Source organism: Coregonus lavaretus (genome assembly GCF_964263955.1).
Source record: "Coregonus lavaretus genome assembly, contig: HAP1_SCAFFOLD_1122, whole genome shotgun sequence".
In the NCBI taxonomy this organism is placed as follows: domain Eukaryota; kingdom Metazoa; phylum Chordata; class Actinopteri; order Salmoniformes; family Salmonidae; genus Coregonus; species Coregonus lavaretus.
The window spans coordinates 22,214-39,225 of record NW_028160143.1 but is presented as its reverse complement, the minus strand read 5'-3'; the positions used below and the strand labels follow the sequence as shown (position 1 = coordinate 39,225).

Below are 17,012 nucleotides of genomic sequence, written 5' to 3'. Positions count from 1 at the left end.
CCTAAAGTCATTCCTAGCTGGATGTCTTGGAAGTGTGTGTGCCCTCTAAGTCTGCTCCTGTTGGGCCTACGGGCTACAGGCTGATACCTAGGAGACCATCTGACTCCTCCCTGACACTGCCCTGACTACGCTAAGAGGCTTTTGGATGGCCGGGACGAAGTGTGCGAGGTCACATCCCTGTCTCGCTGTGACACACACACGCACACACACTCACACTTCGGACAATCAGCCTCAGAGGCAGTGCCATTTCGCCCATCGAAACAAAGCCAGAGTCAGGGATAGGGCCTGTGGCATCCACAACACATTGGCACCCTGATGAGCGGACAGGGTTGGTGAACAGTCCAGCCTAGTAATGGATTAGTTCTTCAGAGCTTTTAAAGAGAGGAAGAGAGGTGCACTAATGGCCTCTTACAGCTGCAAATAGGAGAACTAGCATTGATTTAACCCTACCTGAGTACAGAAACACAGCTGTTATAGTGTTATTAATGTTGTCCCTACAGGCCTACTCTTTATAGTGGAAGTCACTAACATTGTCCCTACTGGTTTAGTCTTTGTAGGGTACCGGGTGAGACTAGCAGAAATGTAAAGCCTCGTAAGAAATAGAGTGCAACGAATCTCTGAGACAATGGATGTGCGGACTCTGACTGCAACTCAAAATGTCAAAAAAGCTTTTTGGGCAATTGAATATATTAAGATGTGCTGAAAGTAGTTTATACAATCAACATGACATCCTGTATAATATCCCTCTATTATGGGGTCATCCTCAAGCCCTAGAGAACCATATCAACGTGAAATACATCTAATAACTAACTAGTGATAATTATCCATCTATATTATCATTACAATAACCTGTGGTTGTAAACAAAACCTTAATCCTACTTTCAAAAAGCTCAAAGTCATTAGGCTTGGTTTTATGGGTGCCTTCCGGTCTGTCATTACTAGTATAGATATGGAAAGCGGACTATGGAAGTGAGTGCAGACAGACTGAGGGAGTGTGTGTGTGTGTGTGTGTGTGTGTGTGTGTGTGTGGCGTTGTAATGTTCATTCACTGTTCACAGCACACCATGTGTGTTCCAGACATGATTTAGCGACTTGATGTTTCTGTGAAACTGTGACAGCGTGGGGGGGGAGGAAGAGAGAGAGAGGGGGGAGGGAGGGACGTGAAAAGCACTACAGCACGAAACGTGGTCAGAAATCAAGTATTGTTATTGTTTTGTGAAACCATGTTTCGCGCTGTGGTGCTTTTCGCGTCTCTAAACAAACTACTTTGAACACATAAAATACTTTGAACACGTGCAGCTCATCCTTGAGTATAACTTTCTGTAAAGATATCCTACTACACAAAGGCCTCTCAGTCTCTAGAGTCTACAACACGAGGCTCAGGTCTGGTAGCGAGCCACCATATTGTCAAATGAAATAATACAGGAAGTAAAACTGATTAGGGTCTGAAAAATACCTACTTCAGCACTCCCAGTGAGTCAACACCACACTGTCAAACAGAACAGAAACAGAAGACAGAGCCGACTAATTTAGCAACATCTGACATTTAAAGCTACATCCAAAATAACTATTTTCTTTGCGGTTTCCGTTTTTCAGTCCCAACATCATAGCAAGGCTAGGCTACACCTTTCAGTCCCAACATCATAGCAAGGCTAGGCTACACCTTTCAGTCCCAACATCATAGCAAGGCTAGGCTACACCTTTCAGTCCCAACATCATAGCAAGGCTAGGCTACACCTTTCAGTCCCAACATCATAGCAAGGCTAGGCTACACCTTTCAGTCCCAACATCATAGCAAGGCTAGGCTACACCTTTCAGTCCCAACATCATAGCAAGACTAGGCTACACCTTTCAGTCCCAACATCATAGCAAGGCTAGGCTACACCTTTCCAAATACTGTAATGCGCAAAGTGTTATGTAAACACATAACACATGCAAGGGCGAATAAGCAAAAAATACACACACACATACACGTAGACACACGCAGAGTAGACACACACAGACACACACATGCATGCACACACACACACACACACACACACACACACACACACACACACACACGCACCCTCTGCCTGCTTGTTTCACATTCCTCGCCTCACATCCCCCACCAAATCCATGGTTGGTGTGAAATACTATGGGAGGGTGGTCTCTGCACTTTCTTAACCTCCTCAAATCCTCTGGGACCAGATGGTCAATAAGACCTGATGGATCATGTCAATCAGTAGTCATATTAAACCTGCTGACATTAATACCAGTCACATGTCTGACACACGCCGCACTGCTGCTGCTGGATATAGGTCTGCATCCCAAAAGGCACCCTATTCCCTACATAGTGCAGTAAGTGCACTACTTTCAACCAGGGCTCTGGTCGAAAGCATGTCGCTATGTAGGGACTATAATGCCATTTGGAACACAACCATAGGCTGCCTGCTAGGTTACCTAAATATAAAACTGCTGGATACCGTTACAGATTCAGGTCTAAATAAAGAGGCTTATTTTGGTTCTCAGTGGCATCTGTTCCACTGATCCAGTATTAGAAGAGAAAACAGCCTGGCCAGCGGGGCCCGGAGAGAAGAGGGTGACATGCAACAAGGAGAAATGTAAAACAGCCCCGGTCTCAAATGTTTGACATTTGCAAAAATGAAAAGGCAAAACACAAGTGTTGAGGGATGGGTTGGGTTGGGGCTAGGGCTGGGCGAAGTCCCACCAACAGAAGCGTAGCCCGCCAAACTTCACAGTGAGAGCGGCATGTTTCATCATGCCTAAATCCACCCTCCCTCCCCTTTCCTCCACACCCCCTTCAGCTCCGACCCTCTACCTCCCTCCCTATTGTAACACAACACTTTCTTTAGGCGCATGCCTCTGCCAAGTTGTTTCCCTGTGTTTCTCTGGTGTTGCCATGGCAAGGCTCTGTGCATGTGTATTTGAGTGTGTGTATATATGAGTGCATTCTCACACTGGTGTAAACAGCCCTTAGAGGGTGTGTGTGTGTGTGTGTGTGTGTGTGTGTGTGTGTGTGTGTGTGTGTATGTGTGTGTGTGTGTGTGTGTGTGTGTAAGAGAGAGATGTAGGAGCGGGAACAGCGGTGGTCAAGGTCATGGGCGGCTTCTGGCCCATGACGTCCAGTGGTGTCTCTGACACGGCCTAGGGCCCACGGACGCGCACAGCCCTGTTCACATACAGGCCTGTAGCCAGCACACCAGGGCCCAGACAGCCGTTTGTTTAAACAAGGTCAATATACACACACAGAGCAGAGCAACGTCTACTGTATCCTCAGCTAGAGTATGGTTCTGCAGGTCTGCTCAAAGCTCAGTCTCTCTTTCCCCTTTCCCTCTCCCCTCTACTTAAAGCTGAAGGTCTCTCTCCCCCTCCCCTCTCTCTCTCCCTCTCTCTCTCTCTCCATGGGAAACATATTTATGTTTACATATGTTTACATTGCCAAAGCAAGTGAAATAAATAAAAGTGAAATAAACAATAAAAAATGAACAGTAAACATTACTCTCTCGCTCTCTCTTTCTCTCCCACCCCCCAGTTCCCTCACTGTACACTAACCCTGATTACATGAAATGAGAGCGGAGCCTCACAGCCTACATCATGTTTACATCAAATAGAGCCTGGGGCAGGACAACAGCTCCGGTCGGTTCACACAGTGCAAACTGCAGAGCAGAGCAGAGCAGAGGAGAGCAGAGGAGAGGAGAGCGTCGCATGTCTCCCTCTTTATTACACATCCACACCTATTGAAAGAGTCAACAAAGGCATGCCACAACAACACAGAGGAATAAAGACTACACACAGTGGAGCAGAGGAGCACTGGTGTAGAAAAGTGACAACGCAGCAAGGCACATGCTTTATTATGTGACAAAAGCTGATGGTTATGTTGTATAGAAATAGAACCACAGCTAGTCGCTGGTAGTCAGAGAGGGGGTTCGTGATGTATCACAATCATTCTGTGTGGCCAGAGAGGGAAACATAATGCGCTCTTGGACAGCCTCAGCCCATCTTGCCTTTCAAATCCCATTATCGGACACCATGGCCTCATTAAGAGTTATTAAAAAGGCTGAACGTTAAAGACTAAATGCAAGGGCTGCAATATAAAACATGTTATATTTAGAAACTTAGCCTTAATGTTTTTGTTTACAGAAGCCTTTTACCTAATAATACTGTAAAAGTGTGTATGTGTATGTGTGTGTGTACGTACGTGTGTGTGTGTGTACGTGTGTGTGTGTGTGTGTGTGTGTACGTGTGTGTGTGTGTGTGTGTGTATCCTGCCTGCATGCGTGTTTCCCTGTATCCATGGCCCACTGTGTAACACTGTGGATCTCCTTCTCTTTGTGTCGAAGCAGCAAGCGCACAATTAGGCCGGTTAAATACGCACACAGATTCCTAAGCCAGAGGCTTTGGACTTACCCGTCTCCTAGCAACAGGTGTGCCTTACAATTATGGTCTGCCTGCCCAGCAGTTAGGCTAGCCCCTGAGGAGAAGCCCTAGCTTAGCCTAGCATAACCCAGGCTGTTTACATAAGAACAGCTTAGCTTAGCATAGCCTAGCGTGGTATCCACTGGAATAAGCAGCATTCCACACAGAACCCAGTGGTATGAATCACCTCTGTCCAAACAGTGCCATGTAAACAGTGTCACATTGTTTCGCTTTTGTTTGTCTGGCTACTGTAGGTTTTAGTTAGAAGATTACTGTTATGACATGCAGACCCATGGCTTTCTTTCTGTTGCACTCTATGGTTTATTTTGGGGGGGAGACACGGACTGAGGAGACTTTTCATTTTTGACTCCCTTATATTACTCATTAACTTATGGTAGGAGATGTATGTGCATGTAAGTCCATGGGAACAGTTTGGTGGCTGTTTGATCACAGTGTGGATAAGATCAGTTAGTCTTGCATGTTCCTCTCATTTAAATGACGCTGCCCTGCCTGATAACCTGGTGACCCTTGGGGTTATGGGAAGGAGACCCTGTAGCTAGCGACCATTCTTGAACTTTCAAATCTACTACACAATATGGGGGATAAAATAAAACCACTAATTTACGATGAGGCCCCTCAAGCAAACAAACGCCTGTTGCTCAAACTAGGTGAGCTGCATTATCAGTGTAGTACTAGTCCTATATAGTGGCATGCCTTAAAGCTGCCTTTCTTTTACTTTGGTTTGCAGCAAGTCAACATACAGCAGTAAAAGCATGTATCATGACAGTAACAGTCTCCTGAGTGGCGCAGTGGTCTAAGGCACTGCATCGCAGTGCTAGCTGTGCCACTAGAGATCCTGGTTCGAATCCAGGCTCTGTCGCAGCCGGCCGCGACTGGGAGACTCATGGGCGGCGCACAATTGGCCTAGCGTTGTCCAGGGTAGGGGAGGGAATGGCCGGCAGGGATGTAGCTCAGTTGATAGAGCATGGCGTTTGCAACGCCAGGGTTGTGGGTTCAATTCCCACGGGGGACCAGTTTAAAAAAAAAAAAATAACAAAAATAACAAAAAAAAAAATATGTATTCACTAACTGTAAGTCGCTCTGGATAAGAGCGTCTGCTAAATGACTAAAATGTAAATGTAAATGTAACAGAAAACAGAGACAAGTCCACCTTTCCCTTTCAGGTGGTGGGAGGACCAGGATATTTTAACAGCTTCCCGCCTCAGGGACACAACCTCTACCATTATAACTGCTCATCTGTGGCCCACTGTGATCAGAGAAAACAAAGCCTGGCTGGCTTCTGCCATATAAACTGGGCTCTGTCAAAGAGAGTCTAGAAAAAGAGAGCGATAATAGGGGGAAAAGCCAGCAAGCGCTTCAGGAACAGGACCGGTACAATTAGCATAAAGCAGATACAGTAGCATGAATAATGTAGGCTGGCTGGCTGAGGGGGAGACACACACACACACACACACACACACACACACACACACACACACACACACACACACACACACACTCAGACACCCTGTCTGTCCTTCTCCTGCCCTGCAGCAGCTTACCCTTTCTAGGTTATGCTACCTGACCCGAGCCTGAAGGGCCCCAACATTATACATCAGGTTAAGGCCCGTTTTTTCATCTACCAGGGTACGGGCCGGGCTTGGGTATTATTTTCAAGAATGATTAAATTGATCACTAACATTTTGAAGCTGAGCCATTTGCTCCCTCCTGCTCTGCTGTGCAGGGTCTCTGTACAGTCATATCTTACTATCATAACATGGTGTCAGAAGTGCTTCAACCTCTTATAAAATATAAAACCAGAACATTGTCCGAGTCGACAGGAGATATTATTTCACAGAAAATAATAATATTCCGTACGTTTTGGTAGTAGTTTAGAGTAACGAAAAGTTGCTAGCTAACAGCTCTACCACGTCTCGTGAGCAGCCCAAGCTGGGGCGTTGCTATGGATACTCACACACGCAGACAGCGCATGGAGCAGATGCAGTGCAGTGCAGGGACGGAGCAGGGGAACAGACAGAGATGAGCAGCTCATGAAGAAATGTATTTCTGATTTTGGGTTCAGGCAGGGCCTTAAATTTGTCAGAAGCAATCGGGCCCGGGTAGGGTAGGGCATGGGTAGGGCTCGGGATTAAATTTCCTGCCTGTGCAGGGCTCTACCATGGACCCCTTCCCAGTGTCATGCTCTTGTTTCTGTTGACATAGCAGCTCTGTGGCTCCTTGATCTGGGGTGTGTGTGTTTGTGTGTGTGTGTGTGTGTGTGTGTGTGTGTGTGTGTGTCTTGATATAGACAACAAACACAACAGTCACAAAAGGAAGCTGGCCACACCACGGCCAGATGGCAGTCATTGCGTCAGTTGATGACATCACGAGTCCCAACACCTGAGTCAGTGGACCCCACAGGAAGACTGGCGCTCCCATGGAGCCATTGAGAGCAGAAGGATGCAGTGACACACTGAGACACTGAGGGACCAATGTCCTCCTACGGCTAGGGACTATAGGCTTAGTTACAGACCTACACCTGGAGGGAAAAGGCTGTTAGTCAGTCTGTTGTTAACCTAGTGACTGACCCTTGATGACTCATCCCTATTCACCAGGGCCTGCTGTATATTCACTGATATAGGATCAGTTTTGCCTTTTACATCATGAATTCATAATGAATATGATTTTCTGGACCGTTGGGGACCTGGTCCTAGATCAGCACTTCTTACCTGAGACTTTTTGTAAATACTCTAGCAGCACATTGTGTCTTGGACCTGTATCAGTAAGGCAGGTGTTTAGGTTGTAATAAAAACAACAGTGTTTCTGTGAAAACAAATATAATAGGACAGCCTCTTGGTCACACGGTGTTAAAGGGGGCATGAAACAGAGTGTCAACAGAGAAACAATGAGGAGGTTCTGTTTAGTAAACAAGGACAACACCACTAGACCTGCCTGACCAGAGATGATATCTATCCTCACATGCTCCTAGTGTTACACTGGTCTGGTGCCCCATAACACACATGAAGACAAGACACACACACAAAAACACACACACACACACACACACACACACACAAAGACAAAGCGAGGAGCGATACAAAAAAAAGAAGGAATGAAATGATCTTATGGCCAAATAGCTCCCTTCTGGACTAGGAATGAGGGCAAACACAGCCAATGCCCGTATGGGTTCAACATTTTGAAAGCTAAATTATGCATCGTCACACATGGTGGGGTATAATGAGGTGTTGCAGTTGGAGGGGTTGCAGTTGGAATGGTTCAACATTAGCTCTGACTGATGGAGGAACAGGACCCAGTCTGTATAACTAGCCCTGAGATGAGAGTTGGCATAGTTTTTAAGAAAATATGCTGTATGGAACAACTGGTCAACAACATTTGCATCAAAATAACCAATGATGACAACCCCAGTGAAAGATTTAACAAATGAGCGGTTCTGGAGACCAAACTGTGGTCTTACTCTGGTCCACATTCTTAAAGGTCACTTCAATTAGAGTATGACATTGGGGTTGCTGTGGGTACCAGCGTATAGTTCCATTAAAACCCCAACTAAAAGATTATCCTGAGGGAGTGGACTGGAATGACAAGCCGTCTCCTGGCTCCTATAAGGGGGGTATTGTTGGGTTATGCACACACACACTCCAAGCAGGGGCATTGTTGGGTTACACAACAGTGGTCATGGCCCATGATGCCATCCGCCTGGCTTCAGTCACCACACAAAGGATCCCTGTCCCATGAGCATAAAATATTCACCCGCTGCCTGGCTCTGCTCTGGTTGTCAGCTGGATAACAGAACGGGAGCCCTGGGTCAGGAATGTGGCGCTACATAGGTACTGTAACAGACCTCGGTTCAAATAGTATTCAAAACCTTTCAAATACTTGGGAGCCTTTTCTTGAGCCTGCCTGGAGTTGAGTTGTAGTTAGGCAGGGTCTGCACCTTTGGAACTTGTCCTTTGTAGTAGCTCAGTTGGTAGAGCATGGCACTTGTAATGCCATGGTAGTGGGTTCAATTCCCGGGACCACCCATAAGTAAGATGTATGCAAGCATGACTGTAAGTCACTTTGGATAAAAGCATTTGCTAAATAGCATATATTACTATTATATTATTATTGGTTTCACTGCTCCAGCTCTGAGGCTCACTCTGCCTCAGTGTCCAGGGGTTTCACATGACAGACAAACTAATTGGGCTTCGGTGACGGTGACACCGATGATGTATCCTGCCCTGCTTGGTATGCCTGCTGCAGCAGCTTACATTTCTACCTGTACAGAGGGAGGGGTGGGGCGGTCATTGTCTGATAATACTTACACGCTCACCAGGTAAACTGAGACACTTCTCTGTAGTTTAATTCACTAGCATTGGCTGCCGTAACCTAGACGGCTATATAAATTGATGAATTGACAGTTGAGGTACTGCATGCTGTGACCGTCCCAGTCTTGGCACCAGTCCTGATTCTACAAGGCACGGGCTGTCTATCAATCTGAATGAGGTCTGTCACTGTCAGTATAGATGCAGGTCACCTCCTGAACTGAACTGAGCTGCCCTACCTTTGTAGTTTACATCAGAGAGTTTCTCAAGTTCTACTTCCTGCGTCCAGGTTGCCACGCCAACACCATGGTTACGTGACTAAGGTGATAGTTTCCTTGGTGGTATAGGTTAGATTCGGAAAGGTTTACCTTATGTAACACAATGCAGGGCAGTCAGGCATCATGCTAACAGATTGGCACAACAAACTGGCCATGACCTACACTAGGACCTAAAGAGCCATTTGACCTGTGTTTTGCCAGTTATTAGGTGTGGTTGGTTACACCAGCTGGTAATAACTTTGGTTATTCTGATTTCTATGGGTTATTCATTGACCATGCACTAGGCCAGTGAATTAGTGAGGAAGGTCCACCCGCCTAGCTCAGTAGCTCTTTTGTTTTGCACCCAGCCTAAAACAGTTTGGCTTCTATTGGTTTCAATGAACAATGTTGATGCCAGGGGCCTTTGAGCCCTGTCTGGAAAACAATCTAGGGGAAAGACTACAATAAGCTATATGTCTTACCTTGACAACAGGGTGACCGCCCGATGAGGCTTTGATCGCCCCTCTGCTTCCCTCTGTCTCGTAGTGCGCTCGGTGGTGGGCCTTGGGGTGCACCTCGATCTTCAGCTCGTACTGGCCAAACTGGTGGGGCAGGGGCCAGTCCAGGGGGGGCAGGGAGGAGGTCCTGGGGACAAACCGATACATAAGACAATAAGGGTACTGCTGGTCTGGATAACAACAAGATACAGATCACCTAGGCGATATCTATGAAGCGCTGTGACTACATACTCATCCTATGGATAACAAATAGATATAGCCTATATCACCTAGAATTTCTTGTCTTTTGGGAAGACATTACCTGTGAGCCCTGTGACTACATACTCATCCTATGGATGACAAAAAGACTATAATCAGAGATTTAGGTCTAACATATTAGCCAGCTGGGACAGGTTAGAGCTAGCTAAACCGTCTGGATTCATTCAAACCTGCCTTGGCAGCACAGTACAGTACCTCTGTTTACAAACTACTGCCAGGCCAGCACACCCACATGTCTTATTCTGAGAACTAAGAGCATCTACTTGTAAGATGAGTCAATTTGAGCATACAGAACCACTCAACTATCGCAATTGTATTTGGTCAGGGAAAAGAGGTTGTGCGTTTAAATACGCTACTGAAATGTAGGTTTGACTGCCCTTAATCAAAGATAATAAGTACATAGAAGAACCAATGGAAGAACCAATGGAAAAACCAATGGAAGAACCAATGCAATGACACATTATGTATGCTAATATACTGTAAAGAAGTGAGAGCACAACAGGTTGAACTGAATCATGACCTCTGGAAACACTGTGGAGGATCACTCTAGGCCTACACTAGGTCTGAGTGACACACAGAGCACAGTGGCTAAATGGGGCTGAAGAGGCTATGTGATGTGTTCAACCCAATCAGACAGAAAAGACAGTGAATCATAGGAATTCCCACAAACATTAGGCTAACCATACTCGAAAATCACACTTGTAATAGCTCATTTAGGGACTGTAACTAGTAGTGAATCATTAAGGGGTTTTACACTATAAACAGTATTTAGATGGATGGAGAGTATGGTTGTGTTGTTCAGCACTGTAGTATGGATGAGAGGCTGTGTCACAGGAGAGGCTGCAGGCTGCTGGGTGTTTTTCCTCTGTGTGTTTTTATCTATGTAGGGCACAATCATATTTGAACAGCTGCATTCAAAAAGAAACACTCCATCCATGCCCCTCCACACAGACAAACTGTCTCAGGGAGTCTCTCTGGGTAGCTTGGTTGGTCTATGGCTCTATTGAGCTACAACCTAGAGAGAAATAATCTGTTCTAAAAACCTATTTAGGCATATTATTGTAAAAAACGATTTAGGTTGTTAGTAATTCATAATCCACTAGCATACACACTGTATCTTCATGAAAAAGACTGGGCTCCATTGAGCCAGTTATAAAGACGGGGCTCCATTGAGCCAGTTATAAAGACGGGGCTCCATTGAGCCAGTTATAAAGACTGGGCTCCATTGAGCCAGTTATAAAGACTGGGCTCCATTGAGCCAGTTATAGACTGGGCTCCATTGAGCCAGTTATAAAGACTGGGCTCCATTGAGCCAGTTATAAAGACTGGGCTCCATTGAGCCAGTTATAAAGACTGGGCTACATTGAGCCAGTTATAAAGACTGGGCTCCATAAAACCAGTTATAAAGACTGGGCTACATTGAGCCAGTTATAAAGACTGGGCTCCATTGAGCCAGTTATAAAGACTGGGCTCCATTGAGCCAGTTATAAAGACTGGGCTCCATTGAGCCAGTTATAGACTGGGCTCCATTGAGCCAGTTATAAAGACTGGGCTACATTGAGCCAGTTATAAAGACTGGGCTCCATAAAACCAGTTATAAAGACTGGGCTACATTGAGCCAGTTATAAAGACTGGGCTCCATAAAACCAGTTATAAAGACTGGGCTACATTGAGCCAGTTATAAAGACTGGGCTCCATAAAACCAGTTATAAAGACTGGGCTACATTGAGCCAGTTATAAAGACTGGGCTACATTGAGCCAGTTTTTAAGGAGCTCTCAGTATGTGTTCCATACAGCATGATACAGGTGTTCCTGGTCTGTTAACAGTTACAGGGAGACACAGTTTCCTCTAACACAGCACTGTGCAGTATGCAAGTGGAGAAATAAAACGTGTGTGGGTGCGTGCATGGCCTATGAGTAAGAGGAATGATACACACCACTGTAAGCTGTCGAAGCAGGCAGACATTTACACCACATTATGCCTCTCTCTACAGTAACTGGCCTAACCACTATGGCTTCTTTTCTCCGCTAGTCAAGGTAAGTCACTAACCATTGTCTATTGTTTCTTTATGTGCCCCTGTCAGCTCGTGGCGAAACTAAAATTGTGCTTTCAACAGGCCATGCTATGCCAGGCAAACATGCCACACAGAAATGCCCTCCACTCAGCCCTCACACGGCATGCAGATCACAGGCACCAAATTAAATCAAAATGTTAACTTGCTAAAGGCCAGGGAAATCAAAAAGAATTCAACAGAGGCGTAAAAAATGAGTCCGTCAGTTTTTCCCTCCACTCCATGCCTCCACCAGAAGCTGGGCTTCTGGCTGACTCCGGACAGCATCAGTCAGGCTAAATGGGAGAAATGTGCTGGCTGGCTTTCTTTGGAGCCGGTTCACTGAATAAACTGTTGTCCTCTGACAGGAATGAGAAAAACAAGTACAAGAGGAAAGTATGACGTTTGAAGAAAAATAGAAGCACATATCTCTAACATTTTGGTCAATGAGGGGTATTGTACCACTAGCATCTGTTCCCAAGCGATTTTGAATCAAAGTAGGCTATAGGATAGCCTGTCCTAGTAGCCTAGATTCCCCCACAGCACATGGCAGAGGAAAGCCCCTATGAATACTATCACATTGCATACTATAAAGACGTACTGCACGAGTCACGACTATTCTAAATAAAAGGTTGGCTTCTCAGACCCAGATCAAGCCTATTCCTGGACTTTAAAGCCTTTTGAATAGGGATTCTCCAATGAGCATGCTTTGTAGTCCAGAAGTAATCTTAATCTAGGTCTGGGAAACCATCTCTAAAGGTTTAAGGCCTAAAACAAAGGTGGCTGTGACATTGGCTTGTCCCGTACCCTCCAATGCCACCGACATAACACCGGAAGTGTATGTTTTCCCCGGCCAGTGGCCACAGTAACAGGAGAGGGGGTTGGTAGCTAGGAAAACCTGAGCGTTGTGGTGGGCGGAGGGAGGGAGCGGGTTGGAGCAGAGGCCGGAGGCCTGAAATAGCGTAACCTTTCTCAGGTATCCTGCTCCGTACCGCGGGGCTCTGGAGCTCCCAGCCTGGTGCTACCAGTCACATCCTGCGGCCTACAGCCGCTCCCCTGTACATCCTCCTCTACATCTCTAAAGCCTTTCTTAGCCCCAATAAATGTCCTATCAACCTGAATACCAGTATGTGAATATGTATGTCTATGGTTAGCCCTGAGGTGGGATGGACTAGCCTGGTCACAGATCTTTTTGTGCAGTGTAGCCAACTACAATGGTCATTGTCATGCCAATTGTCTATACATCAAACAGATCTGGGATCAGGCTATAGGGAGGGACTGGGAGGGAGGGCTCCCTGAATCCACCCCCAGTCTGTCTGAGGCTCAGACTCGGAGCCCCCCGCCCCATGCCATGCCTCTGTTTCCTCCACCACCAGCCACTGAACCGTGACAGCCACCCAGCAGACAGACGCCTGGACCATCTGTTCAGCAGAACACCTCACAGACACAGCTTCTCTGACTGGGGACTAGGGTTGTCACGATACCAGTATGGCGATACTACGATACCAGATTTTCCTTGGCAAAAAAAAGAACAGGAAGCAGACTCAACTTTTTTTCTACTATAGGACTGTTTTCCTCAAGAAATGATGTCTGCTTCATGTTTTGTTTCATTGCCACGATACTTCTGGAGTATCGCGATACTGGTATCATGGTGACAAACCTGGGGGAGATTCTTCCAGAACCTTCTACAGCAGACAGGAGAGATCACCCCACAGTCACAGCACTCACTACATCCAACAGTGGACGCCTACTCTAGTCCTAACTACTAATCATTTGATACATCGTGGTTTATCCTAGATATGAATATACTCTTGTAGCAGGGCATTAGACCACTATAACAAGGTACATTGTTGACCCCTTTCTGGTGTCTGTGAATGGGCAGCCAAGACTGTGATGTTTCAGAAGGAGGGCTGGGTTAGATGGTGGTGGTGTGACCCCTCAGCAATATGTGACCTGTGCTGATTTATAGCGCCAGGGACCAGAGCTGAGACTTCATCTGCTGCACACATTGTGAGAGCAGAGAAGGGAAACTTTAACCCTCTCTTTCTGATAGAAGTCAGTGCGTCACGACGATCAAGAGCTTCTGGTTGCCGATTTCCCGATAAAAAGTATATGTGTGTGTGTGTGTGTGACGTGCGCATGTGCTTCCCCCCAGGCACCAACAACCTTATGTTACACTGTTGTGCTACTTCAAACAGCGGCATCATGTCTCTGTGGCTCATTAAATGTTTCAGGCCATGTGCGTCTAAAGACGTGACTAAAGAATAGACTTGTGAAGCTTTCCCAGAACCTAAAATTCGAGAGCATTGGGAGTCATATTATATATGACACAGAATATTACAATAGTGCACCCCTGATAGGTGCAGAATAAGTGCAGGGTAGTTCCCCTGTTCTAATTCAATTAGGCTACATAATTTTAACTCTGGAGCTCTGGATATCCGACTGCAAGCTCAAATTTGAGGAATGCTTGCCCAACTGTCCCAAGCCATTGCATAACCAGGAGTGAACTGTAATCTATTGCTATTAAACTTGATTAAATGTAATGATCTTCCTTCATAAAATACTAGTAGGAACAGTGTCTTAATGCTCTTATCGGGATCAAACAGGCTCCTGAACATTTTGTTAATTTACCACTAATCCTATAAAAGGTCCCATAAAGGTTCCTTTCTGTACCTTTCATGTACTCTACCTTGACCTAATAATACTAATGACTCTGATAAGTGTGTATTCATGCTAAATGCGGACTAAACCCAAAGATGAGTTCTGATTAGTGTTGCAAAATATCTTCCTTGGTTTTTCAGATATCCTGGTTGGAGGATTCCCTCCCTGCGTATTCCCTCCTGATTTCGGGAATCCTCCAACCGAAATTTCTGGGTAAATTTGTGGAATTTTCCAACTCTATTTGTGATTGAGAGGGCAGGTACAGGAAGTGACATACCTGAAGATGGGTGTGTGTCCTGGTTTGGGTTTGTTCCATGTGAAGTGTGAGGGCACTGAGAGAAACTGTTCCCCTGGCCCGTCCTTCTTCAGGGAGTGCAGGGTGTCCTCCGAGGGAGAGTCCATGAGGGGGGACCCGTTCCCAGAGTCATCCAGGCCCAGGTCCCCCTTGCCCCCCATGGAGCCTGTCCGATCCTGGGACGTCTTTCTAGTCTTTGAGGGGATGTCTGCCTCGGAAGGGCAGCACTGGAACGGGGACATGCCCATGGAGGGGCTTGCTATCCAGGTGTCCTCTGTCACGCTGCCCCTTGGGGATGGCTCGGGGGTGGGGATCGGGGAGTGGTGTGGGGACACAGAGCCCACCGGGTAGCAGATGTCTGCGCTGGAGTGGCGTCTCTTCCCACAGGGTGAGGTGGGGCGTGAGGAGGGGCGGGACGGCGGCCGGGGGCTCAGCCAGTTCTCATCGGTGACGGAGGTGCGTGGGGAGTGGCAGGGGGAGGCGCGGGGGGACAGGGAGTGGGAGGAGTGGTGGGAGTGGTGAAAGGCAGGATGGTGGTGCTGCTGCCCAGCCCACTGACCCTCCTCCAGGACCCCAGGTTGAGGAGAGCAGCCAGGGGATGTGCGGGGAGACCCCAGGGTAAACCTTGCGGCCGCTTCGTTCAGCTCAGAGTCCACGTCATCGTACACGTGGGAGAAGGACTCGCAGGATGAGGCGTCTGAGAACCAGCTCCTGGAGGACAGGGAGCTGCAGGGGGACGGGCTGAGAGTTGAGTCCCGGTACGAGTGGTCTAAGGGCAAGTACAGGTGGTCCCTGGACAGGGGCCGGTCCCCGTGGTGGTAGTCCCCATCATTACCTCTAAGATCATCCTCGTTAGCGTCCATCTCCTGCTGACAGCTGGGGGAGATAGAGGTGATCTGGATGCTAGGACACTCAAAGGCTTTGGGAGGCCCCCCACCCCCACCTGCAGGGCTGTATTTGTTTTTGTTGACATTGTCCTGGACCTCATAGTTGGGGTCGTACACCTTGTGGGACTGCAGGCGCTGATGGGGGGAGGAGTTGATGACCTGGGAGTGGGAGTGAGACTGCATGCTGCCATGGCGTGACTGGCCCATAGACTGGTTGTTGACCACAACCTGCTGGCCCACATTGAGGATGTAGAACGACGTATTGTCATCAGGCTCCAGATCTGTGGAGGGAATGATGGAGAGAAAAGGAACCATAAGTCACCATCACAATAACCGCTCTATAGTTCATATAATACCAATTTGTATTATATGAGGAGGATGTTAATACTTGTGATCTGACAATGCCTTTGAATTGAATTTATTCAATAGAAGATGACTTTTTCCCCTATTCCTCTGAGATTGATATAAATATGTGTTTGTTTAGCTTTATTCTTTCAAGGTCTAAGTGCCACTGCACCGCCAGGGGAGTGATAAGGAAAGACACAGGCAAACACAGATCCCTTTGGCAGCTCCAGTATCTCCCTGACCAACTCCTTTATTGGTGCTTTATGCTGTGGTCTTCATTCTGTTAGCCTCGAACAGGAGTTGGCTTCACACACACACACACACAGAGTTACTTTGCTTCGCTGCAAACAAGGATAGTCCTCATCTATAACAGTAGGTGCATTATGGTCTACTGATAGGCTACCTCCATTCCAGACATAGTCCTACATTCCAGAGGGGCGGGGGGGACGACAGAGGTGTGTGTGTGTGCGTGTGTGTTTAGACGGGCAGAAAGAAAACAGGCATGGTTCCAAGAGGGATAACCGATGAGCATCGCTCCTCAGGAAACAAATTCACACAACGGTGCATGCTCTCTCCTGTCATCACGGCAGCACCAGCACTCTAATAATACACATCGGCCCTGCCTCAGCAATGGTCTGGCCACACAAACACACACACACACACAAACACACACAGGCACACACACAGGCACACACACAGGCACACACAGGCACACACAGGCACACACACACACACAGGCACACACACACAGGCACACACACACACAGGCACACACACAGGCGCACACACACACACACAGGCACACACAGAACAACCTATTGTCCACCAACACCACTCTATTAGTAGTTATTGATAAACTGGCTGCACCTAACTGGGACACGAACACAGGACACAGCGTCACTACACGCCCCTGGACTCGTCACGAGAAAGACACGAGAATCGCTCTACTGTCACGTTCTATTCGATAGTTCTGTTCAATATTAGGACTTAGTACAAAGA

General features: G+C 47.0%; 1 protein-coding gene across 2 annotated transcripts in view; it reads right to left on the bottom strand.

Moving 5' to 3' along the window:
• Positions 1 to 15,957, bottom strand: part of LOC311122086 (nuclear factor of activated T-cells, cytoplasmic 3-like) — a 45,306-nt gene extending 29,349 nt beyond the window's left edge. For both annotated transcript variants that reach the window (XM_084196498.1, XM_084196499.1), the window contains exons 1-2: positions 14,764 to 15,957; positions 9,481 to 9,643 (exon numbers count right to left, since the gene is read on the bottom strand). In XM_084196498.1, coding sequence (XP_084052624.1) covers positions 9,481 to 9,643; positions 14,764 to 15,875 — 1,275 coding nt within the window. In that variant the 5' untranslated portion in view covers positions 15,876 to 15,957. The remainder of the gene's footprint in view (positions 1 to 9,480; positions 9,644 to 14,763) is intronic.
• Positions 15,958 to 17,012: the final 1,055 nt, after the last annotated feature.